Here is a 26,556-nt window from a genome sequence, read left to right on the forward strand (position 1 = left end):
CAAATCAAATAACACTTCTATTGCAGTTCACTTTTGAGGTCAGCCTACATGATGTAACCATTTTAAGTGTCTAACACAATTATTATTTTTGGAAAATCACCTGATATTTAAGTATTTTTATACTATAATAATAATATATAATAATTATAATATGGCCGTGAAAGCAAAATATAAAGAATTTCAAACAATGAAAAGCTGTGGTAAAGGCTGCTGTATAGTTTGTTTTGTACCAAATTTTGGCACCTCATAAGATATATATGGTAGGTATATGTCAATCTTCAGGTCAAATTTTTCACACCTTACTCCTTCCGGAATCCCACTTAACTAAATAGGAATTATGTCCAAATATAGAGTGAGTACTGGGGGACTTAGATTAAGTGAAGACTGGTGGGATTGCCTAAGCCAACAGGAGAGGGAGAAGAGTAAAGGAGGAGGTTGAAGGGCTGCTGCACAATTGGAGAATGGGGGGGGGGGGAGAGATTGGATCTATGGGATGGATTTTCACTATGGGGAAGTAGGCCTAAACTTTGAGGACACAGAGTGCACTATGACCTCACAGGCTGCCTTTCCTTGATTAGGGGTGCTATGGAATGCTAATCAACTGTCCAGTCTCCATAGCAGTCATAAGAGCTAGAACCAGGTATGGGTCTGGCCTCCTGCCTTTATCCTGTGGTAGGTAATACAAAATACAATACATTTTATTATTATTATTCATTATTTTATTCACTGCAAGGAAAGAGGGACAGTTAAACAGATGCACAGTATGTGTTGGCAGTTGGAAATGGGGTACATAGCCTTACAATAGGCATTCAGGAGTAAGGGGAATTCAATCTTGCAGATAAAAAAAAACAAACCACCGTGAAGGGCTGTTATTTCAGTGCAGGAGAGCCCAAGCTGTTGTTATGAGAGCAGGGACTGCTTATGAAGTAGTACGTGTAAGTGGCTGGAACTGGTGTCATGGTGCTATGGTCAGATGAGCATTTTGAGAGGTAGTTTAGTCAGGTGGTCTTCAAGGGTTTGCTGACTATGCGTTGTTGCAAGCCTTTGTCAGTAGATGATGGAGCTTTGCCAGAAGACAGGGTTTGAGAATTCACTGAGCTTTGATGTAAGAAGGAGAGGGAGGAGCTGGCCCAGGAGACACGGTCTAGGTGTGATTGAACTCAGATGTAGATATTACAAGATCCTTTGCTGCTGACTTCATCAGACCTGCATGTGACCTTTCTGCTGACTTTGAGTTCCACATGAGACCTTGTGGTAGAGTTAATGAGAATGGTTTATTGTCTCCCATGGAGCTTATAAACTTTACCTGTTGTTCACAGCATAAATGTTTTCTAACTTGACCAACAAGGTCAGGGACGTTGCAGTATTTGTAAACAACACTGGTGTATAGCTGTACTAGCAGATTTAAAAACTCCTGAGTGCTGACCTGCTGTGGGTCAGTTAGATCCCAGTCTCTTCCAGGGCAGTATTTCATTTCAAATACTGATTTCTAGTATTTCATTGAATTGCATGTGTTTGTTTTGATCACATTTATATTCAGAGTAATACATAGTCTCTCTTCACCAGAAAGATCTATAGCAAGTTCTTACATTTCTTCAAAGAAATCATTTAAAGGACATTCTCCGATAGAGATGCTTTCGGATGCAGTTAAGATTATAAAGTGATAGCTGTTACTTTGACAAAAAGCAAAACAAAAAAACCACCACCACACATTGCAGTAAGCGAAGAACTGAAAAATGAAAAGGAGCCAGGAAAGTCAGAGTTAAGGGTAAAGAATTAAGCATTTTATAATTCAGAGGTGCCTCTTCTCATTCCTTCCCATCCACAGTCAGTCACAGGGGGCAGCTGCACTTCTGAGGGATGGGGGACGCTGGACCACCATATATTGGCTTTAGTCTCCATTCCCAGGATGCTGCCCTTGTTGAGAACATGTCCCATCTTCTTCTGGAACCAATGTGCCAGCTACTCAGCTGGATCCTCCACTGACCTAGCCTCTTTACAGCTTGAGGATGAATTTGGCAACACAATGGTGAAACAGCTCATCAGCAGGCAGCTGGCCAGTGACTGGGAAGGAAGTTGTGATTGCTCTAGCAATTCAGGCAGCTGCGAGTCAGCTTGGGTTCCCTCTCTTGGGTTCCTAACACCATCTGCACACAAAAGAGGGCCCAGGAATTTCACATTAAAAACAAAAAACAAAAACCACCCTCTAACAAACCCAGCACTAGGGATTTATGAAAGGGTTTGTGAATCATATATGTATTCTAGGAAAAATCACCTGGACAAACTTTAAACGGGAGCGTGGCAAATAACAGATTTTTTCAGTTCCTGGCAAGTCCAAAAAATTGGAAGAAGAATCTCATTTCAGGTTGAGAAAACAACTGAAAAAATAAATGTAAAAAAACTAGGTAAGTGAAAAGTAAAAACAATATATATATTGTTTGAGCCAAAATAAAATGTTCTTTCTTATTTCAAGAATTTTGTAATATTTAAATTTTTTAAATAACATTAAAGGAAATCAAACAAAGAGTAATTTTGAATCAAAAGATTGAAGTCTTATTTGTAAAAAGTCAAAATGAAATATAAATTGAAATATTTCTATTAAAAAAAAAAAAGTTGTCTTGTTTTCACCAGAAAACATTTGATTAAATCAATACCAACACCACTGTTGCTCAATCTGCATTCTTTTTCACTTCAATAAAGGTATTGGTCAAAACATTTTGCCAAGCTCCACTTTCAAACCCAGGTTTCATTTTACATCTGGGCGGCCCGGCTCAGGCTGCAACCCCCATTACCATGAAAACGTTTTTCATGGCTCATGAGAATGTATGTATGGGATGAGGGATTGTGGTGTGTGTGTGGGAGGGGGGTAGGTGTTACAAGTTTGTACCCAAAAAAATTATGCTTGGGCCCTGGAAGGGATGTTTAAATCCATACAGGTGAACAAAGGATTGACAGGAGTCTGAGAGTTCAGTTGGCCCATCTTGCTGCACCTGAAGATTGTGTCGATTTAATTTGTTATAAGACACAGCTAGGGAACAGTTGGGTCTTCTTCATTAAGGAAGGAAGTGAAAGGTACAGGGAATGGTCTAGGAGAGGGGCCCAGGACAGAGAAGCCCAGGAAAAAGAGAGTGAGAGTTCCCTCACTCCCAGACAGGAACTGTAGGGAGGCTGTAGGAGGGGAGGTAGCCATGGTGGTTGGCCGTGGGAAAGGGGAAAGATTCCAAGGAAATAGCTCTGTGTGTTTGTCTCTCCAAAAGGAATAGAGAGCTGGCGGAACCCAGTGGGATTGAAAACTCAAGCCCAGATGGGCAATGGTTGCTGTAGTTGAGTTTGGTTTGTCAGGGGTTTTCTATATTTGGTTGGGAGATTCTGGGGGAAGCCTGGGAAACTGAAAGAAGAGTGGGACTGCAGAGGAACTTAGGATGGGTAGAAGACACTGCGTTGATTTTTAGAGTTGTATGGGACATTGATACCCTGGAAGGGGTGAGATTGAATGTGGCCTAGCTGGAGAGCTGAGTCACAAAAAGAGGGAGCCAGGGCCAGAACAGCAAGGGGTGTCAAAGAAAGACAGCCTACTATGCAACACCCAGTGACATGGGGATGCACCAGCTAGTGAGTGGCTCTTCTACAGAGGCTTAGTAAAAAGAGAGAGAGAGGGAAGAGGGTGTTGAGATTCTTGTAGGGGGAAGAAAGTTAAATACTGTGAGGAAGTGTTTCCTCTGCTTCTGTTCCCACCTTCTATCCCAGCACTCTTGTGAATCATCTTTATAATTTCCACAGCCTGAGTTAGCTGTGATTTGTTGTGAATTCAGCCTAGTGAGCACATTTTTATTTGGCTAATCCTGCTAACATTCTGTGTTTTTTAATATCCTACTTGACTGGTGAGCAAATCCTAACACTGCAAGCATAAAATACAGAAGGGGAAAAATAGGCTGATTTGTTCTATGAGAACTAGGTCTTGGATTTGTATTTCATTGCACGTTACCTCATCACTGATGAGTTATCACCAAAAATGTTTACTACAGTATTTCACAACTACAAGGGCATTTTTTTTGGCCTTGCAAATTTTCAAATAAATGGAACTAATATATATTAGTCAACCAACACATCTGCATTTTAAAATGTGATATATCTTGCAAAAAACAATATTGTACAAAATGAGCTGCATAAACATCCTACTTAAAAGCAATAAATACATACAAAAATCCTATAGGAAAACTGCTGTAGTAATTCTGTTTGCCAGTTAATCACTCATTTGCAACATCGACATTCCCAGGTAATTGTAAGAGTCTTCCCCCGTTAATATTATACACGGTATAAACGTCAATGTTAAAAGACCCGGCTTTAAATCCACAAGGACACTCTCAGTTACGGATTAAACCACCATTATTGAGTCACAGAGGGAGCAAGTGAACATCATTAAGGTTGGTGCCCTGTTGTAACTAGATACTTCAGAGTTTGAGTCATGCTCCTAGGTGACTGTGGTATGTACAGAAGGCAAATGGGGAAAGGTATGAGATCAGGAAATACAATTACTTGGTTTGTACAGTACCATACCAATCTCAGCAAAGTTAAGACATTCCACTGTTGCAGTGGAGCTTTTTACTATCTAACAAACCCAAAAGGCAGATTACCGAAAGGAGCGGCAGCCTTAATTTACATTCAACAATCATGTGAATTGGTAAAAACACAACACATTGTTCAGTTGTGAACAGCCATGCTTATGTGCTTCAAGGTCCTGTAGGCATGACTCACTGGATTGGGAAAACATGGCTGATTATTAGTCCATGATCTGTCTGTGGTGAACTCATCACAGTAACTGTCATGCCTGAATACTGACTACCGCACTTACACTGTAGCTGCCACATAAGATGCATGACTGTTGAATGTGCCAGCCCTGGCAGTATTTCCTCTGATTTGTGGACAGTTGCCCAATATTTTGCTGCCTGTATTTTTATTAGGGGAGCGGGGGCTGGGTGTTCCCTCTGTAGTTTTTGAGAATCTGTGTGTGCCAGGAGTGTACATTCTTGGGGAAAGATATTGGGGAATCTGCATAGTTGCTTTCTTTTTTAAACTAAATGGCTTCCTCAATGCCTACCAAAGAGGTGATCTGAAAGTGGGGATGGGAAAAGACCTCACAACAGCACCTGGTGGCATCCTCCTGCAGGAAATGTCTTTAAAATACGTGATAGTTGGTACAATCTGGTTCATGCCAAGAGTGAAGAGATTACTTTTATCCTTGTGGCTCATAAAACTACATCAGAGGATCAATCTCTGGCAGGCACCCAAAGAGGAGGAAATCACACCAACCCTCCCTTCAGCTTGTTGATGGAATTTTAACAAGGAGCTCCCATGAGTTCCCTCTAGCATATTACTAGGGCTGAGATTCCTTTCATAACCATGTTCACTGGTGGTTATGATAGGCTGCTGCTTTGCATGTCTGAGAGTATGCTGGGCCAGCAGCCTGCTTACTGATTTGCCTAATAGTTTTATGTGTCTAAGAAGGTCATCAGGGAAGGTGTCTTCTCCCTTATCTTCTCTCCCCTCCCCCAAAACGTGTGTAAAGCTCTGGAAGTCCTCTGTAGATCACATCAGTAGGACTCCTCTCTGACAAACCGCAGCAGGGTCTGTCAGGTGAAGGCATAGATGCACTAGTGCTTTCCCACTGTTTTCTCCATCTGTATGGCTGAGCTGCTCTGGAGTGCCTCCTTCCCCACCAGGACACCTTTGTTCCTGGCAGATCCTCCAAGTCTGCTCCCAGCTGCCCCGATAGAGATTGGCAACATTTTCTTGGTGTTTAGAGAGACTTACAGGCAGAAGTCCTAAAGGGAAAAGGGACATGCTCAAAATCTGATGTATTGATAAGCAGCTTCGGCATGCAGGTCTCCTCAGACTGGTGGACATGAAGCTTGATCATTACATTTTAGACAATTTTGGGGGCTCCTGTGACTCAGCTGCATTACAAACTTTTTCTGAAAGCATCGAAGCAGCTGATTCTAACTTTGTCCGTTTTCTAATCTCATGTCAGAGAGAAAAAAGTCAAAGTGGAATTTACATGCCTGATATAAAAATACCTGCAATGTGTTCATGTAAAATATCTGGTACTTTTCTATATTTTAATAAACCCTAATAACAGCATTTTCAATCCCTTAATGCTATTTCTCATATTCTTGTTACAGTAGATGTATGGAAAACACGTTTCCTGGTTTTAGAAGCTCAAAACAAATTTCAGCAGTTTAATCTCAGCGTTAGAAAAAGGATCACAGCAGCTGCTATAGTATTTTGTATTTAAGCTAGTTTTCGTAAAGACTCGTGACATGCTCCCTGGGAGCTAAATATTGACAGGCATGCTCTGGCAAGCAAGATCAAGCTTGCTGAATTAACACAGCTCAAGTCTCTGCATTGACACTGTAACCCAAGTCTGAAAACTATTATCCTACTCCATTTATTTTGGCTTTATAGGTGATACTGTCCACTTGAATTAGGGATTTTCACTGTATCTTAAATGCTGTAACCATGAATTAATGTGATTTGAGAATAAAACACTTCCAAGGCTGCTTGTATACTGAAGATAGATAGCATCTTTAGTATCATACAGTATATGAAGAAGCAAATAGTGGCATAAAATCCACATAATTTCAAACTTCCCAGCATAAAAAAGTAACTATTAGACGTAGAAGGGCTTATGAATATTATTCATCTTTTGTACTATTATGACAACCACATCCCAAACTATCAGTCTCTGAAAGACATTGGTCAAAAGCTAAGCTTAGACATAAATTCATTACAGGATATAATTAAGGAGATTAATTTGTATTTGTATTATGTCGGTAAAAATACCACAAATGGTTATTTTTTCTAATTGTAAATGCATCCTATTTATAAAGCTTACAGTTTACTTGTTAAATTTCTGAGTAAAGAATTTAAGCCTATTTGGGCTCCTAAGAAATTTGAGGGATAAACTAAATTGATTACCAGATGTATTGTGTAACGTACGATATTGTGTGTGTGCTTCATTGTGTTTTCTTAAATTAGCAATATTTGTTTTGATTCCAAAAATGCACTTGTCTAGGCTCTGTGGTGTATTGGATTAAATGCTGGCTTTACCATGCCGAACAGATGTGTTAGCATTTCACATTAAACATTTGTGTTTTTGTGAGTCTTCCTCTTTGAACATTCCATACAAAATATGTCAATGGTTGTTGATGCAAATTTTGCCTGTTATATTTTGATATAAGGTTTTTTTTAAATAATATGCAGAATTCCTTCTCGTACTACCTGTCCAACAAGAAAAAGGAAGCAACTTGCTTTTGTCCAAAGATACCTTCCATAGGCTAAAACAAAGTGGTGCTTTCAGTATGAATATCTTTCATTTTAGATTGAAAGAAAGAAAGATATGTAAAGGATCCATGAGTGAGCACATTAATGCTCTGATTCTTTAAGTTGATCTGCACAGGCAGACCAATGACTTCAGTGGGTTCTGAGTGGACATAAGCATCCACCCATCGGGTTCAGTTTACAGGATCAGACCCTTAGTGTGTAATTTACTTGGAAACAGCAGCCACTTGAGCTTATTCACAAGAAGTATCCTGAAGGCATGTGAAGAAGATTGCTGTGCTCTTAAAGTACATTGAATACAAAATAGCTAAGTGCCACAAAGCAGAGTTGGACTTGACCCCTAAACTGAACCATCATATCAGAGAACACCAACAAATTTGACAGAAGGGTTGTAATCCAAATGCAGGTTCAGATCTAGATCTGATTTTCATATTTGTCTTTATAATGGGCTAAATCAAAATCCTAGATCCAAGCTTTTGGGGACTCAAAATCTACACCTGCCTTTTGTAGCTCAGCCCATGTCTAGTGCTGGGCATATTAAGGAGGTAGAAGAAGTCACTTAAACAATGGAAATAAAAATTATATGACTAGTATCTGGTGAGTGAATGGGTGCAGTGTTTTGGCAGCAGTTTACCATTTTTCATGGATTTACTGCTTTCCACAATAACAAGCATGGTATATTTCACTATTAATTAAATACTGGCCCCTTTGAGGGGCAGATGGCATTGTGATTTCTGGGCAAGAGCACAGAGAGATCTGGGCTGTATGCCCCTGGCTCTTTCCTTTTGTGCCTCATTCTCCTCTTTTGTAATATGGGGTTCTACTACCTTTGTAAAATGTTTTGATATCCTCTGATATCAAAAGTTGTTATGTAAAGGCCAAGTATTGCTGGCATTATTACAGTAGCATTGATAAATGTTCTAAAGATAAAGATTCAAATCAAATGGGCATTTTCTTGGTGGGCCCATTGGTTTGAGTTAATTCAGCTCAGTTTTGAACAGTGAACGGTGTTTCAAAGAAGAAATGCACGGAAGACTGTTAGGGGCTGTTTTGTATTTTGTCAGCTTTTCTTTCATGGAGGGCAGAGGACTGAATATGTACAAAAATTAAGTTCCTGACTCACCCTCTGAGATGCCCTCATTGGATAACTATTAAAATGATCAGATGGAGCAGTACACTGGAATTCTCCTGCATCCCTTTGTGTTGCTTCTGAATAAATTAAACAATTGAGTCCTTAAGCCTATTAATCCTGTTATAACTGTCATTAATACAAAAGCCAGAATCAAAATACAACCATAAGGTTCCATCTTGAAATCAACGGTGTCATGTTGACCATGGTTTAAGGTTGGTCATAAGTGGGACTGATGTAAATATAAACTTGTATTACTTATTATCCTTTATTAAATATCCAGAGCTTTTACAGTTCAGAAAAAATGAAGAGTAAGGTTCTTTCACACTGCTGACTAATAAAAGCTATTACCTCACCCACCTTGACTCTCTAGTATATTAAGTAGCTCAGTCATGCCACTATTCTACTTTCCATTAGGATATTACCCAATACCCTTCTGCTAACTAAATACTCAGCTAAAAATATGGCACGAGACTTTCAACACGTTGGTTTTTTTTCATTGATTTAGACCAGCAGTTCTCAACCGGTGGTACGCGTACCACTGGTGGTATTCCGGAGAAGGCTGGGTGGTACGCGAGCCGTACCGCGCTGCCGAATCCGCCGCCGGAAGTGCCCTCCTACCCACCCCTGCGAAACTCTGCCACCGAAAAGGGGCAAATGGCGGACGGGTTTTGGCGGAGGGCATTGTTCCACCCATGTAACGTGCCCCCGCCACCGCCGCAAGTCCCCCCCCCTTTTTTTCCCGAGTGGTACTCGGGGAAAAAAAAGGTTGAGAAACGCGGATTTAGATTATATGTTGTATTCTTATTACTTTAGAGAAACAACTCATTCTGAGTAATTGCCATCTTTAGATATAATACCCAATTTTAATTAAAGACAGAGGTACCAGCTGTCTCTTGGTTTAGTTTTAAACAAAAACAAAAATAGCCAAAACAACTAAATGCTGTCATGTAAATTTCATTACAAAAATAAAGAAATGTAAGGAACTAAATATTTAGAAACTGATGTGTCTAGTTATAAAACCATGATTATGAGAGAGTGTTATACAAGAACACTTCCCATCTGTTATTCAGTGTTTTAATGCCTGTGGTAGATATTAGCTGAATATTTCTATTATTACCATTCTGCAAGCAACTGCCATTCTTGAAACTGATTGATGTTTACGAATAAAGAACATTTATTACATGTTGCCAACTTCTGAGGACCAATCTTATATCCTACAATGCCTCCAGAGGAATGATGATACCTCATCTTTCTGGAACTAATTTCTGCTGAAGAAAGTAAAAGGGTGCAAAACATAGTATTTTTTTCCAGTGAAGAACTTTCATTGCATTGTACACCATTCAGCTATAAAATGATTATGGTATTTTATCTGCCAAAGGTGACACTGGTGGAAGATAACTATATACTATATATACCGAGAGAGATGTATGTATATAGAGAGTCTGCAACTGTACAGTGGCTTGGCTTGAGATAGTGAATTTGTTTGTAGGTTGCAGAGGCAGGGTCTCATTTTTCATTCCTCAAGCACAGCCACTGATCAGCACCAGTCCTCCTTCTCACTGTCAGACTGTATTGCTGCCAGAGTCTCTCCTCGCTTTTGGGCAACTTAATTTAGGTTAGCCCTCCACCCAAACCAATAAACAGCTCGTCTCTCCCAGATAAACAAAAGTCCAACAAAATAAACAGTCCACAAAACAAGATCTTTGCCCTCCACAGGCCACAGCCCTCTCGCCAGAATCTGTGCAGTTTTCTCCCCTTGGTTGTTAGCGGTTTCAAAAGGCCTATCCCTCAGTTGCATGGGTTTACAAGCTATCAATAAATAATACCCTGGGGTGGCTCCCTAAGGTTTTTGCATATTTTCTTGCTATCTAGTTGCTTCTGCCTGCCTCTGCTGTTTACACAGATTGTTTCCAAAAAGACACTATGCAAAAGTGAGGGCATGCTGCACTCCCATTGTCCGGCTATGCTGGAAGGACAACAGGAGAAAACGGATGTGGTGTAATACGACCACAACTTTGTTCTTAAATGAATGGAAGTACCCAGCAGATAAAAGCATACAGTGCAGGTAATTCCATAATCATTTACATATACCCAGGGAGGCGGGACTGCCTTTAGCCCTCCCCCTTTACCCATCCTGGTCCCCAGCCAACTCACTGCTGGGACCTCGCCACTCTCACCCCTCAAATGAGGATTAAGGGGGGCTATAAAAGGGGGGGGTTGGCTCCTTGCCATATCAGTCATAGTAACACAAAACACTCTCTCCCCCATTTCCACTCCTTTAAAGAATACCTCCCTTAACTCCTTTTCCAGTCCATTTTATCTGATCACTCTATCCCTTTCCTGCAGTGTACCTGCTTACATAATGAGCTGTGACATCATAGCCTAACCTCCACTTCATGTTTGCCCCATCTAAGCTCCCAACCTTCTGTGGGGATGGCAAAAACCCCACCTCACCTTGGCCAGTCTGGTGCGGAGGAAAACATTTCTTCCCAGCTCCCCAAGAAAGGAGTAGCTACCACAATGCCGGCAGCAGATAAAGACACAACCTGGTATTTAATCACTTCCCTGGTTGGGAAGGTAGGTACTGCTCTGCCTGGTCCGGGTAAAGGAGGGCTTTTCCTGCACTTGAGTGGACCTAACTAGCCTCTGGTCTCTTCTTCCAATCACTTGGGGTCAGGGAGAAATGGGTCAGCATCCCCTGGCTGACCTAGGGTGAAGTTGCATCAGCCAGTCACTCTGGCATGCCAACCTTTAAAGGGCCCCAGACCTTTTTTACAAGCCAGACAATGGCCCCCACCGCTTAATGTGCAGGGAGCTCATTGTCTCAGGCTGTTTGAATTGAAACTACTAGGAACTGTTTTCTGCATCTGGTGGAGAGGTTTTTGTGACCCTCTTCTTTCTGTTCATGTGCATGTTTGTGTGCATAATTTCAAATTAAAATGCACAGCTTTTAGTACGTGGAAGAGCTTGCTATGATTTAAAAAATCCTAGTACTTTTCTTTTTGAAACCTGATATAGATCTGAGAGTGAAGAGGACTTCTAGACCCTCTTGCAGGGTGGGAGGAATAGCGAGGATGTCTAGAAGAAGAATCTATTGGATCATATCACAGGTGGTTTATTTTTCCTGCAAGCCTGTATACCTGTTTTCCCAGGTATCCTGGAAACCGCCGTGGTAGGTCTTCAGAGTGCAGATCTCTAGTATTGCTGTCATTTGTAGTGTAGGAAGTGAGAGCTATGGGACAGCATTTCTAGTCCAGACAGCATCTGTAGTGACTCCTCTGAAAAGGACACAGGGAACACTGTGATGGTTCTTTAGCAAATGCAAAGGAGAGATACTTTTGTGCCATGTGGGCAGGAAGAAGTCAGTGGCGTCTCTTTTCTCTGCATTTGGAACAAAGGCGGTCCAATAACGCTGAGCAGCCACATGGCCAAATGAGAGCGTTGGTTCTTTTAGCACTTTGCTCTCTTCTCCTGAAAGGAGGCAGAAAGAGAGCTAGCTGCCAAATCAGCACCCTAAATTCTGGATAAGCCTGTGGTTTGAGAGCTGCTGCTTCCAAACCAGAGAAGGATCTAGGCCTAAAAAATAAAATAGATACCAGTCTTGGAAGCTGGGGCTGGGCCAGAACACCTAAAAATCCAGTTTTCAACTGGGTTGGTGGGAACCCAGCTGTTTCCCCAACATTGCACAATTCAAGCCCTGGATTATCACTACAGTGAAATGCCAGTTTGTCTCCAGGGAGCATACAAGATTTATTTTGGTTCTGGTTTATGTGAATCAACACCTGCTTAGTTTTACTTTGTTTCAACTAAGAAATCTCAAAATGAAAGTCAAACGCTGCCACGTTTTGCCTGATTTTGAATCCAGGCCATGGTAAAAGCCATCATCTTTCCATACCTCAAGCCATAAATGAGCCCAGGTTCCTGGAACATTGAAAAATTTGTTAATCTGGCCTGAATTTCAAGTTAGTTTCTGAATTTGAGACAAAATGATTTTTGCCTGGTTTCAGTTTTCTGTTTTAAATGAAAATTTTGCACAGTTCAATGTGAACCAAGTCTGCCTCGCCTCCCACCCCCATGAAATGAATGAAGAGAAAATCTGAATAAATACCTTTATGGAGTCTCAATAAAACAGCACTGTGATGAGATAAAAACAGCCAGGAAAGGGTTAAGGGCTACTTGCCTGTAACATGACTCAGCAGAGGCCATAAGGGAAGCATATGTTGTGTTCTGTTCTGTTTCCCAGGGTTGAGAGGGTCAAGGGGAAACCCTCTTGGATCTGCATCCTGTGTTGGTCAGGAGATTGCTTTGCTTTGTTTTACTCAAGAGTTTTGTGTGTTTGGACAGTAAATTGGACCCTGAAGTATGCTCTTTAAATGGACTCACATGTGGTACTGGTTATTTCCTGGGCTGGTGAGAGCTTACAAGCACATACAGATTCCCAGTACTTTCATGGTAGGTATCTCCCACTTATTGCTTATTATGCTGATTTGTAAAGAGCTTCCTAATAACCATTTACCACAGAGACTTTTTTTCCCATTGTCCCGTGTTAGCTATATCTCTCCTATTCTTGGTTGTGTGAGTCTTGAGAAATGGCATGTGTTGAAATACATGGATATGACACGCATAGTGTTGAAATAAACATTTATTTTAACACTTGTATGTGATGAGCCATTTATTTTAACACTTTTCACTTGAAGTGTTGAAATAACAGGTTTTATCAGGGGATGTGTCATCCACTCTGTTTTATGTATATGTGAATATGGAAATATATCTATCTACTGAGTATACATATTTTTACATTGGTACATTGGCAAACACGATCCATTCAAGTTAAATAGGATCATTTGTCCCACAATAGTTTTGTATTCTTGCCTTCCTACCTGATCAATAGGCTTTTGCTGGTGGAGTGTGTTTGTTTTTTGTTTTATTTTATTATGATGTCAAATTATTGAACCACTAGCTACTGGATACATAGATACATACAATAATAGATAACAGATACATCTGGATAATAGATACATACAACAGATGAGCCTGAAAACTCTGATATTTGGGTATATTAGTACAGAAAGAAACCCTGTATTTGAGCTTTCTGAGCTTTTTAGGTCTTATTTCTTCTATTTTCAGTTGAATGTATAGGGTTGTTCACCATACAGCTGGGAGCAGTCCTAGATAATGCAGTCCTAGATAAAATGGTATAAAAATATGTATACCTAAAGCCTTTTGAACACCACCAACGTTATCACCATTAGGAGTTCTCATAGATGTTCTCAGCAGCATTAACATTTGAAATGAATGTTGGTGACTTAAAAGTCCCAGTTCTGCACTCCTGCACTGTTCCACCAAGCTCTTGGACACAGCCAGGGTTAAGTCCCACTGTATGCTTAGAGTTAAGCATGTGCTGAAATATTTGATTGAATAGGGATGAATTTAGACACACACACTTTTTTGAACTGAAGCCATATTGCCTAGAGTAGGCATTGTCCATTAGGGAGTTAGCCCATTCTGATGTATCTAGTGCCACCTCCCAGGTTAACAAAGGCATTGCTTCCCTAGAGCCAACCTGCAAGCTGCTGTGTGATTAGCAAAAATCTGTCTACACGTAGGGCTGGGAGTGTGATTCCCAGTTCATCTAGACATACTTGCACTAGCTCTCAACAAGCTAGCACACTAAACATAATAGTATAATCAGAATAGCACAAGCAGTGGTGAATGGTTGCACAGGCTGGCTGTGCCAAGCATGTACCCATGGGATTCAGCCAGCTTTGTACATAGGACGGTTAGCCTGTGTCCCACCACTTGCCACTCCCTGACTACGCTACTAATTTTAGCACACTAGGTCAGTAACTGCTAGTGGCACTATGTCTACAGGAGCTGGAAATCACACCCTCAGCTCCAAGTTTAGACATACAAATGTGTTTAGCTCTGTGGATATCTGCAGATGCAATTTTGGGCTTCATAAGGAATAGCATCTGTCTGCTTTGTGTTCTGGAGAAGTAATCCACCCTTTTGTTGAGTCAATGCTGTACAGAACCTATCTAATTAGAAACCGACCTAGTCCATTTGGGAGAATATCTTGTAAGGCATCTATAAATGGTGTTTCTCTGATGAACAGGGTATTCCTCAGATGTTCCCTCCCTTAGTGCTATTTTGGGAGTTTATCTCAGTGATGATTACCTTTTTAATTGTATTATTTTAACATCTAGTAGCTACGATCAGGATCAGGGCCTCATTCTGGTAGGTGCCACGAAAGACAAAGTAAAAGAAGGTTCCTACCCCAAAGACCTACCTGCCTTTCTGGATAAAAGATTTTCCCTTTACCTGAGCTTGACCAGTTTAATCAGTTTTATTCTCACTGGGTCACTCATACTTCCCAGATTGTAAGTATGTGTGATAGTAAATACTGTGACATTCATGGCTGGTGACATTAGGAGCAGCCTCAAACCAGCTTGCATGAGCATCCCAAAATCCAGCAACCCTATTGTTTCTTCCTCTCTTTTCAAGTGTGATGTAAGTGAAAACCTACCAAGTTAGAAACTGATTTTGTCCACACGGGAAATAACATTTACAGATAAGAAAAATTTTCCTTTTCTCTCTACTCCCCAAATCTAACATTTGTTAATTTAAAGAAATCTCCTATGACAACTAAACATTTATTGAATAAGAACTCTGGTGATTTTATGAACTTTACAACTGAAAGTTCATAAATAAACATCACTAGTAATTCAAGAAGGGGGGAAAACTGAAAAGGCCACATTTTCTCTCTCTCTCTCTCTCTTTTTTTTTTTTTTTTAATCATAATTGATGCCACCATTTCCTGTATTTTTTTTTTTGAGATGGAAAGCAGGGCAAAATAATTATTGTTATTGTTATTATAAATTATTGTTCACAGACATACACAGAATGGACTCAAAATATTAAAATCCTGAAGGACAGCCTTTTGACACCTGGCAAAATAAAAGACAAGCAATTAGCAAAGAAAATGTAGATCCCTCATTTATTCCCATCCAGTCTGATGGACGTAACTGGCCAATGTCTTCATTAGCTGGGAACAAAAATGTGTGACCCAGACATTGTCCTAAATCTGGCAGAGTGGTAGCCCTAGTTCTGAAGTCTTGGGGTAAAATCCTGTCCTCATTGAAGTCAAAGGGAATTTTGACTTCAATTGGGCTGAGATTTCACCATTGAAATACAATAATTAAAACCAAATACAGTCAGCCATTGCTTTAAAGATGGTGGCTAATTATCAGGCACCCATTTGACATAGATTATAAAGCAAATATTACCTTAAATATTCTTTCTGAGAAATGAACATCTAATTACAAGTTTTGAATGGAAATACTCGGGGCCCTTCTTCGTTTTGGAGAACCCATGGTTTACTAAAATGCCATATGGGTTAAATTGCAAAATCAAGAGCTATTGTTATTTGTTAACAAGATTTAGGATCAGTAAATAATTTATTAGTAAATTTAGCAAATAGCTATTATATAAATTAGTGAAGGACCAAACTGATTCTGGAAGAGACAGGTACCACTTGGTAGAAGAGTTGTCCAGGTTCCTTGATAAGTCAGATTCTGAATTATACCCCTAAACTAGAGGCCACATACATCTTGAACATGACATTTTGGTGCATTATCTGTTTACTACTACTTCGAGCATTATATGGTACTAATAGCTTTCATTCTGGGGTTTTATAGTAGCTGTATTTCATATTTCTCTTCAGACATGTCTGTTCACTGAATTTTCTTCTGCATATAAATGCATTCACTGGCCATTTTGAAGGATGTGCTTGCTGCACTGTTTCATTAAACTGCTGCATTATCGGGTAATTGTTTAAACATAATGCCATAGCACTATCAAAAGGAAAGGTGAACTAATGGCATTTGCAAATGTCAGGGATTATTTTAACACTTTTATTATAGTTTATAAAAAGTAGGTTCAGGGCATTCCATGGCAATTATTTCCACAGAAATTGGTTATTTAAATAAATTGCTAATTATCTAGATATGACTATTGAAAACCCTGCTAATGAGTTATTTGATAAGTGTAGTTTATGGTGGCCACCTACAGGAGGGAGAGAGAAAGAACATATAGAATAATTATGACAAATAATGAATTGATGCAAATATCTTGTCTTGTACATTTGTCTGGGTTTTTTTTAATATGGATTATGTATATGAAGTTTCCTCCAAATATCAATATTATACAATACAAGCATGTACAGAATGTTCCTTTTAGATCAGATTAGATTTCCTTTATTTGTTTTTATCAAATCTTCAAACTTTCTCATTCTGTCAATATTTACAGGAACTGATTATTTACAGTAACTGAATGGTGAACTTTCCTAGATCTATTCCCATTCTACCTTTTTTCCCCCAACTCTGATATTTGCTCTTTCGCATGCACTCTCTCTTTATTTTTCCTTCCCTGGTTTTATTAACTTAGCTGTTGGGAAGATAACAGTGTCAATCAGCTTGCTAGAATATATATGTATATGTACAGGGAGAGAAAGGTGGTGATTAGTTTTTTGTTTTTTCTTTTCATAGCAGCACAATCTTCGAAAATATTTGTTATTCGTTGCAAATAATTTGAATGCTTAGTATCAGCTGCTTATTTTTTCTGTAAAATTAAGTCTACCGTAGTACAAATCTGAATTTACATTTGTAAAGAAGATACACAGTGTAATTACTGTAACATAAATAAATTAGAACTAAATTTTACATTGACATACAAAGAACACTAGGTAGAATTATGACCTAATTTCAGTGTTGTTCAAGCTGCCGTATGATAGATATTATAAGTTTTCTTGTTTGTCTGTTTCTTTGGCTAGTGTAGATAGCTGAATTAAAAAGGCCAAATGTATAGTTCAAGATTCAAATTATATGGTATAAAAATAAATATATGGAAAATTACAAATAATTATATTTGTGTAAAACATTGCCATTTTTGTCACAGGAGATAGGAACTCTCAGACTGACCTGTTTGGTTGGTTTTTGGGTTTTTTTGGGAGGGGTGGGGGCTGATTCTTGTTTACACTAAGACCACTTTACAGTCCCTCTGGCAGTATAAAGTGGATGGACTTTGGCCATTTTTCACAACTCTGGCAGTATAAGGGCCTTAGAGTGTAAATGTGTATCAAGCCTTGTATCCATTATTTCTGAGAGATACAGCTTTTTTTCACATGGGTGGGTAGATGTGATGGTGAACAATTGAACCAATTTGACTGAGAACTATCAGAGCTTCCAGATGAAATTACGTTGCTTGGGACGTCCTGGACATCAACAGGAGTCCTTTTTATTGAACTCAAAGTGCATTGGGTCTGGCCTTACATGCTCAATCCTGCAAGGGGCATAGCAATATTTGGTTATTCCAAATGCCTTCAGCTCCCCATAACTTCAGAGCTGAAGAAACTCCACACTTAGCAAGACAGAACACCTGACAGAACACCTAACAGAGCATAGGAGCCCCAGTGACACCAAGAACCAGACCAGTAAACTCTTGGCAAGCACCTTAATTCCTCCAAGAGAGGTGAAGTCTCCATCCTCCCAGGAGACCAGTCCTTTTTTTTTTTTTTTTTTTGCTAAACAAAGATCATCTGTGGTATGGCAACGATCACCAGTATGTTGATATCCGTTCCCTGTTATCACAGCAGAAGCACAGTTCTCGTTTTTTGCACTAAATAGGGGGAGGGGATTATTTGGTGTACAAAATAATGTCTGTGACACTTGATACATTTTATTATGCTGCATTTTTTTTTACTTCAATCTGTTTTAATAATGAAAACTATGACTTTTCTTTAAAATCAGAAACAAAGTACAAGCCCTAATTATACAGCAGAAAAATAAATAGATAGTTAATTTTTTTTTCATTGTTTGTCTTTAAATAATAGCAGGTTGTATTATATTTTAATGAAATACTAAAAAAAGAGGGGTTTTCAACATGCAATAGAATGTCATCTCCAGAACATACATCTATTTCTCTCTCTCATGCTCAAATCTTGGTCCTGTGCTTGAGGCCTGGATAAATGGGCTTTGCATATCTGACCTAGTAGTTCATTATTTTGCAGTAAGCTGTATGGCATACCCCATCCAGCCCTTGATAACAGCTGTCATGTTGCTATCAAAGGAGTATTGTGCTAGCAACTTTCTCAGCTACTAACAACAACTTACTGGAATTATAAACCCCAATACATCAAATCATTTAGTCATATGCTAAACTTTAAGCATGTGAGTAATCTCATTGAAGTCCCAAGTGCTGAAACATGTTGCTGGATTGGGACCAGTTAGTTTTCTTAATTCCATTTGATTTTCTATTCTATGAAACATTAGTGATTGGTTTTTGTTCGTTTGTATTTCCACTTGCCTGTCAGTAGGTTTAGAGTTTTTCTTTACATTACATCATGACTCTGCCATAAAGCCTGTTGGAAGACTGGAGTTATATGTGCTTCCCTACAGACTTCCTATATCTCTCCTTCTTCATCAAGAAGCCAATATACATTTCTGTAATGAGACCAATTATAATTTCTCCTCCCTTGACATTCACATGAAAATGAAACTCTAGACCATCACTGCCCATTTGTTTTGCTTTTGCAAATATTTATTGAATTCACTCTTTATTTATTTATTCCTTATTTTTCTGTTTCAGTATTTCAAAACACAGTATGGTTTTTTGCCACAAGTCAGTCAATTATGGTGCACTGTGTTCCAGACTTGACACTTTTTCTGCAACACAAGAAGGCTTCCATGTGCTTTGAGTAACATGATAAAGTGTGAAGGAAAATGTTTACACCTCCTGGTGTGTTCCTTTTATGCCCTCCAGAATATTAAGAAAAAATTGTTGGAATAACAATAGCACACATGTCAATCAACCCTTTGAGTGTCATCAGAGCCATTTATTTACTGTCATTAGGAGCCGTGTTAACGTGATTTTGTTGCTCTTTTAGCTGGGTTATTGATGAATATTGTTCCTTTGCCGTTGTACGCAAACAATTATCACTAGATTTACTGATTACCAAATTTAAACAACAACTTGCACAGTGGATATAAAGACAACTGGTAACTCAATGGAAATGAGTGTCTGAGCTCCAGAAAAATATCCATTCATTACACTAGCTCCGTCAAAGCTTCAACCTATAAATCCAGTGAGATCTACACAGTTTGCAGCTCAGTCACTTTCCTGCTGCAGTCAACCACTGATTTCATTAAGCAGAAGGAAGTCCTTTCTGATTATTTCATTGTGCAAGCTCCTTAACAAATGGGCACTCCTTCCCCGCACCCCTCCCCATGTCTGTTGTTCAAAGGGACATTCATTTAAATAGAAAGGCTGAAAATTTAAAACAGATAAAAAGGACATTTTTTCACATAAAGTGGAATTCTGTGGAACTCATTGCCACGAGTTATCATTGATGTCAAGTGTTTGACAGGATATTTATATGGAAAATGGGAACATCCAGAGTCACATGCATATTTTAAAACATAGAAGGGAAATAAACCTTCATGCCTCGAGGCATAAGCCAGCCTTTAACTGATGTGGGTTAGGAAAAAATTTCCCCATGGGTAAATTATTTCATTCTAGCTTACTTCTGGGTTATTTGTATCTTTCTCTGAAGCATCTGTTTCTGGCCAGTGTCAGAGACTGGATTTTGGACTAGATGGATCAACGTTTAAAACTAGTATGGCGTTTCTTATGTTCATTTGCAGCCTTGCTCACAGAATTTGAATTGTTCAAGCAAACTTTTGTGTCCTTGTTTCTTGATCAGCTGACTTCTAAATGGTTTTGCTTGTGTAATGTATATCTTTGGGCCACACTTTAGAGGGCTTAATAAACAAATGCATGAAAAAATGTATTTCATGATGCCATCGTTCTGAACTGAGTCATTCTCTAAGACTTGACCACCATCTCCGCAATGGTGCTGGGCAAAGTATTCATTGTATCATTTTACAGGTAATCTTTCTGTTCCTTTCGGTCTCATTATGATTGATCTGGCTTAATTGACGGTAAATATCACACCACTAGTGCCCACTAGAAAGTTCTGTGCCAGCTATCTGCTCTTTTTGTGATTGTTTTGCTGTGGTCTTTGCTTAGGTTCTGTACCAGGTTTTCATTAAAATTCCCAACTTTTGTGAACCATCATTCAGCCACCCAAAAAAGACACACCAGGACTGGCCGAAAACTCTCTTCTGCACATTGGGCTAAGTTGTCTATTCATACTATTAAAAGTGTTTATGGTGAAGATATCATTTTTCTTTGTAGTCTCTCTAGCATTGATGGAGCAAGGTATAACTTCAGTGCAAAAATAGTACCTATGCATGGAGCAGAACACCTCATATTCTTGATCAATAATTCAGATATTCAAGAACATCCAACATGCCTTGTACTCATGCATTAACAAGGCAGACTTATCAGGTGGTGGGAATGCTGGTCCTCAACGAGCAGTTGATGAGATGTAAAAAACAGTTCAGTCATTGGAGGTGGGAGAAAATGTCAGGGTTGGTAAATAATGAGGTGGGATCAGTGCTGAAGCAGCTGAAGATGACATAACCCAAGAAGATAATTCATGCGCTGAATGAGGAGCAGATGTCAATAGAGACAACTTATTTAGGCATTTGGATGCTGATTCTGTAATGTGTTGACAGGACAGACTTGTCAGTAAGCCTGTTTGTGAAGTCCAGTGTTTCCTGTATCCGTGGTTTCTTAGGAGGAGGTGACGTTTTGCTGGAGGCAACCTGCGCTGAAGAAAGAGGGGTTTTGAAATGGTTAAAGCAAACCAAATTTTCAATTTTCTGTTGGGAAAAACTACCTTGGCAAACAACGTCCTTTTTAAAATGAAAAATTTTGCTGGAAAACTAGTTTTCCTGTTTAAGACAAACTGACAGTCCCTAGACCTTGTGCTGATGTGCTGAGCTGTACTCCTCATTCACTCTGTCTGCCAGACCAGGTGTGCTGTGATAGCAGCAAACAGATACCAACATACTGTTGGTAGTTGCCACACCAGAGATGACCATTGTTTTAAAAAAAAATGTGTGAGGCATTGAAAAGCAGGGACAGCTGTCTAGACAGCAGAGTGCTAGTTTGACAGTAGGTCCTTTATGGAGCTCTCTAGCAGGGCAGTTACCTAGTGCTCTAGTATGCATGTGTTACGATTTTTACTTTCAGATGGATAGTAGAGTGAGGGGAGAGTGCGTGTGCTGCATTCAGTGGTGGGGGGACTCCTCCTCTCCCCCGGTTACACAAATAAATATATTTGTTGAAAATGAAAAATTGCCGAAGAATATCCCTTCAGCAGATTAAAAATCCAGACTACAAAATGTCTCTTTTAGAAACAGAATCACACAAAAGGGTAAAGAGACAACAACAATCAAACCTCTCTGTGATGAAAGAGAAACCAGTTCCTCACTGAATGAAGTGAGGACAATGGTATAAACAGAGGAGAGTGTGGGGAGGTCCTTGCAACATCCTGCCTCCAGTCATGCCTCTTTCCTTCCTCGTCCCTCTTCATTCTCCTACAATTCCTCGGTCCTCCCACTTCTTCTGCCCCCACTCATCTTTATTACTGTTTGCCTCCCTTGATCCTTTGCCCCAAAGAGATCAAATGGGGACTCTTGGTTGCACCATGACCAGCTAATACAATTGTAAAAGTGTTACATCATGTCTGCACAAGGTATTCAAGGATGTTTCATATCATATTACTTACCTCAAGTTACCTACCTCAATTGAAAAACTGCCTTTTTCCCCCTACTTTAGACAGATGCCCTAGTTAATCTCCTTATTAGTGAAATATTCTTCCCTGTACTGTTTGCCAGTGCCATGTACAGTCCTTGCACTACTGCAAGACACCACTGTAACACACTGTACTTTTATTCTAAATTAACTGAATATTTTCATATAACATTTTTGAGTAGTCTAAATGCATCCCAAATAGTCTAAAAATATAGATTGCTGACTCTATACCAACAAGCATCATTTACTGTGTAGTATTCTGTATTCTTATGGGTATATTAATATTCATGTAACATCAATACATGTTAAACAAAATGAAATCAATTGGCTAAGCAGTGCACTAGGGTATTATCATGATTCCCTTAAATGTCCCAAGAAATTGAGTGGCCAATCCCATGTACCACTTTGAAAATTGAGGCCCCAATCCTGCAAACATGTATGCACGTGAGTAAGTTTGCTCCTGTGAGTAGTATCATGCAACTATAGGGAATAATCTGATAAAAGTTGGGCTTCTTAAAGGGGTACCAGCATCCTTGAATGTATCCATAGGGGATAGGTATTAAATAATATCCAAAATGTCAAAGTGCATTTGGAATGGCAATTTTAAACAAAATGTTTGATTCAGATTTTGTTATTGGCGCAATATCTCTGTTCATACCAGCAGCCTTACACCTTATGTGGAGATTTAGAGCTATACGTCTATACTGCACTGTGTGGAATTGTTTTCTGTTTCTAATTATATTGTTCCTTGTTCTTTTAAAACAGATGCTTAAATGTTTGAGTCAATTTTTATGTTTTATCCAATTAAATATACAAGTGTTTCTATCTGCAGTTTTAGGGTTATTACACCCACGTTCATAACACTTTTACATGAAATAATAATGCTATTCAAAACCTGATACATGTCAATTTACAAATTAATATATTTGTAGATATTAGTTCTTGATAGTAGTGCTTTGTCTAGTACAACACCGCCATCCTAGGATGGGCATGCACACATCATATATAAGTGCTGAGTATTCCACCATGCTAACATTGTATTTTGATTTTCTTTAGGAAGTGCTATCAGGCCCATAGCCCTGCGAGCAGTATCTGCTATAGCTCGTGCTCTTCCAGGATTTCCCATCTTAGCAACAGGAGGAATTGATTCAGCTGAGAGTGGGCTGCAATTTCTTCACAGTGGTGCTTCTGTTCTACAGGTATTCGTTTTTTTCCTTTAAAAATTATACTTAGTAATTTATCACAGAACTGTAATTTATCTTAAAACTAAAGATTTCATCTCAAAGTAGGAAAAAAAGACACATTAACATAATTGATCCATTGGGACAAATGTTCTATTGTTAGCTCCATGCTCATTGCTAGGAGCCATTCACTTTAGGTGTTTGGTGATTGAGTGAATGCCCCGTAATCTATTGTACTGCCCTGGGAAAAGGCTAGCTTCTTAAGTGTGAAGTAGTACCTTTCCTTCTAGCCTAGAAAGTTTCCAAATTAAATCACTTTCCCTTGTCAAGCAAATGAAGTTAATACATTTGTGCTTCTTGATGCATCCTGTGTTTTCAGTTTTTGTCTTGCCCAGTGTAAGCTCTTTGAAACAGCAAAAACAACGGGAGTTCTGTAGCACTTTAAAGATTTACAAATTTAATTTCTGCAGGCATAAGCTTTCATGGGCTGTAACCCACTTCGTCAGATGTAAGGAATAGAAATCAGATTGGGGGTATATATACATCTAAGGTTAAGGAACAACAATGGGGAAGTTAGATATAAGCAAAGTCCATTCAGTTAGAGTAGTTGAGGCCTATTCACATCCATTGATGAGAAGGTGAGAATGTGTGAACAGTGACAATTACTTCTTGTAATGAGATAACCATTCCAAGTCCCTATTCAGACCCAGTTTGATTGTGTCAAGTTTGCAGATGAGTTCCAATTCTACAGTTTCTCTTTGAAGTCTGTTTTTGAAGTTTTTTTGTAGAAGTATAGCAACTTTCAAATCAGCTACAGAGTGTCCTAGGAGGTTGAAGTGCTCTCCCATTGGTTTATGGATGTTACCGTTTTTTATGTCTGATTGGTATCCATTTATTCTTTTGCGTAGTGTCAGTCCAGTTTGGCCAATGTACACGGCAGAGGGGCATTGCTGGCACATGATGGCATATATAACATATATGTGCAGGTGTGTAAGCTTCTTATGGTGTGGCTGATGTGGTTAGGACGTGTGATGGTGTCACTAGAGTCGATGTGTGGGCAGAGCTGGCAATGGGGTTTATTGCAGGAGTATGTTCCTGGGTTATCTGTCGAAGTGGGTTACAGCCCACGAAAGCTTATGCCTGCAGAAATTAAATTTGTTAGTCTTGAAAGTGCTACAGAACTCTCGTTGTTTTTGTATATACAGACTAACACAGCTACCCCTCTGGAACTCATTGAAACAGGGAGTTTTTCCTCCAGTGTCTTGTACAGCACTGAAAAGAATTCCAATTGGCTTTACTTTAGTCCCACCTGGATTCAATTTGAAATAACTGTTCTTCATCCAGCCTCCAATCTCCCTCAAGCATTTGTTTTGAGTGACAAAAGATGCAGAGCTGTTTATCCTTTACATGTTGTTGGCATCACAGTCCATGGTTAAGGAATGGGATGTTAGATTGTTTGCAGTGATTGGTTGCATTGGATGATGTTTTCTTCAGCACTAGGCATGCTTTAGTATGGGTGGCTGATTTTTCATTAACAGGAGGTATTGTTAGTATGGTTTCTAGAAGGTGCATTGGCACTTCAGCCTCTTGCCTGCACTGAGCAGCTGTCTGAAGACCATAGTAATATGCAGAGAAGAACGACAGTTGTTGTGGATAGTAGGTGGTCATAGCATTTCTTTCACCAGGACATCAACCCCCTGGTGTTAGGGTGGAAACTAGTCTTTTATGCCATGTATCTTTGGAAGCCTGCAAGTTCCATAAGTAATCAGGGAAGGATCACATAGTGTGCCTTGCATCTAAACGATGGGGGAAACTTGTGTCTGGAGGAGGCAATAGTCAGACTACAACATGACGATGGTGCCTTCATTCCCAATACCTCCTTTGGCACTGAAAATTAGATCCAGTGTGTGGCTGGCCTTATTGGATAGCTACAGTGACGGAAAAGGCTAGTCCCAGGTTTGCTTTGGTGGAGAGAAAATCCTGGGCAAACTTATTGGTGAGGTTATTTGCTTGATCCCTGAAGAGTCATACAGTAAGTACTAAGAGTCGGTGGGATCTGGCATTGCAGGTCTGACACTACAGTTACTATTGGGAAGCTGCTGCTCTTTTGGACAGAAGCAGCAGTAGGTGATGCACATGCCTTGACAGCCAGTCCTGACTGCCCAGCAAACAGGCAGAAGGGAACACAAGATTATCCTGTAACTTGCTGTGTCTTTCTGCTTTATTAATTGCATGTATTAATTTTTAAACTTCTATTAAGTTATTTCAGACTCTCCTTTTCCCATAAAACCAGGGAGAGGTTTGTTTGGGTAACAGTCTCAGTGCTCCTTCAGTTCTATACCCCGCTCCCCAGACACACGATGCTACTTCTAGTACAATATTTGTCTACAACAAAAGTATGATCAACAAGGGAGTGTTTTCAGAACTACACATTCATTTTATTTATGGCCACTAATTAGAACCGAACCTAGATCAGAAGTATAAATAACGTTCTACAGTTTTTTCATTGAGTCTCTGAGGATTTCTGTTGAAAAGTTATATAACTCTAACTATATATAGTAGAATGTACAATGTTTCCATTGTACTTAAGTCTCAGAAGGACTTTGATTCAGGATGGTTGAAAGTTCACTAATGTAGAATTATGGACTTTTCCTTAATACAGGTTGTGTAGGGGTATGGGGCTTGTATTTTTTTCCTTGTTGTAGACATGTCCCTGAAGATAATGGAGAGTTCTAAAATGTAACTAAATACAGAGAAAGTGGAATGGGTACTGCTTCTGGGGTGACAATTGAAAAATCGCTTGCTGAACCTAGAAAGCTCAGAATAATTTTTGAATACTAATTAAGTATTGGCTGATTAAATTGATTCAGTATGGAGCTGTGTGTCATAGAACACTAGGCTGGACACCGTCTTTAGAGAACATTGCAAAGCTCAGGTATTTCCAGAATCATTTCCTCCGTAGAGACAATGACAAGTCCTCCTTTCTCCTCTTAGGCTACATCTTCACTGACGGCAGCAAATTCGCTGCCGTCAGATCGATTTCTCTGGATCGACTGAGCGGTCAGTGAAGACCCGCTCAGTCGATCCAGGAATCGATGTATTAAGACCACCTTCTCAAGTGGCATAGCGCTGCGTCGACGGGAACGTGGTTCCCGTCAGTGCAGTGCAGTGAAGACGGCATGCAGA

General features: G+C 39.5%; 1 protein-coding gene across 8 annotated transcripts in view; it reads left to right on the plus strand.

Annotated features, from left to right (window-relative positions):
* DPYD (dihydropyrimidine dehydrogenase) overlaps positions 1-26,556 on the plus strand; it is a 490,220-nt gene that overhangs the window by 388,647 nt on the left and 75,017 nt on the right. For all 8 annotated transcript variants that reach the window (XM_067538400.1, XM_067538402.1, XM_067538403.1 and 5 more), the window contains one exon: positions 23,246-23,388. In XM_067538400.1, coding sequence (XP_067394501.1) covers positions 23,246-23,388 — 143 coding nt within the window. The remainder of the gene's footprint in view (positions 1-23,245; positions 23,389-26,556) is intronic.

The sequence above is a fragment of the Emydura macquarii genome, unplaced genomic scaffold, assembly GCF_026122565.2.
Source record: "Emydura macquarii macquarii isolate MOO-44397 ecotype Brisbane River unplaced genomic scaffold, CSIRO-AGI_Emac_v2 contig_480, whole genome shotgun sequence".
NCBI lineage: Eukaryota > Metazoa > Chordata > Testudines > Chelidae > Emydura > Emydura macquarii.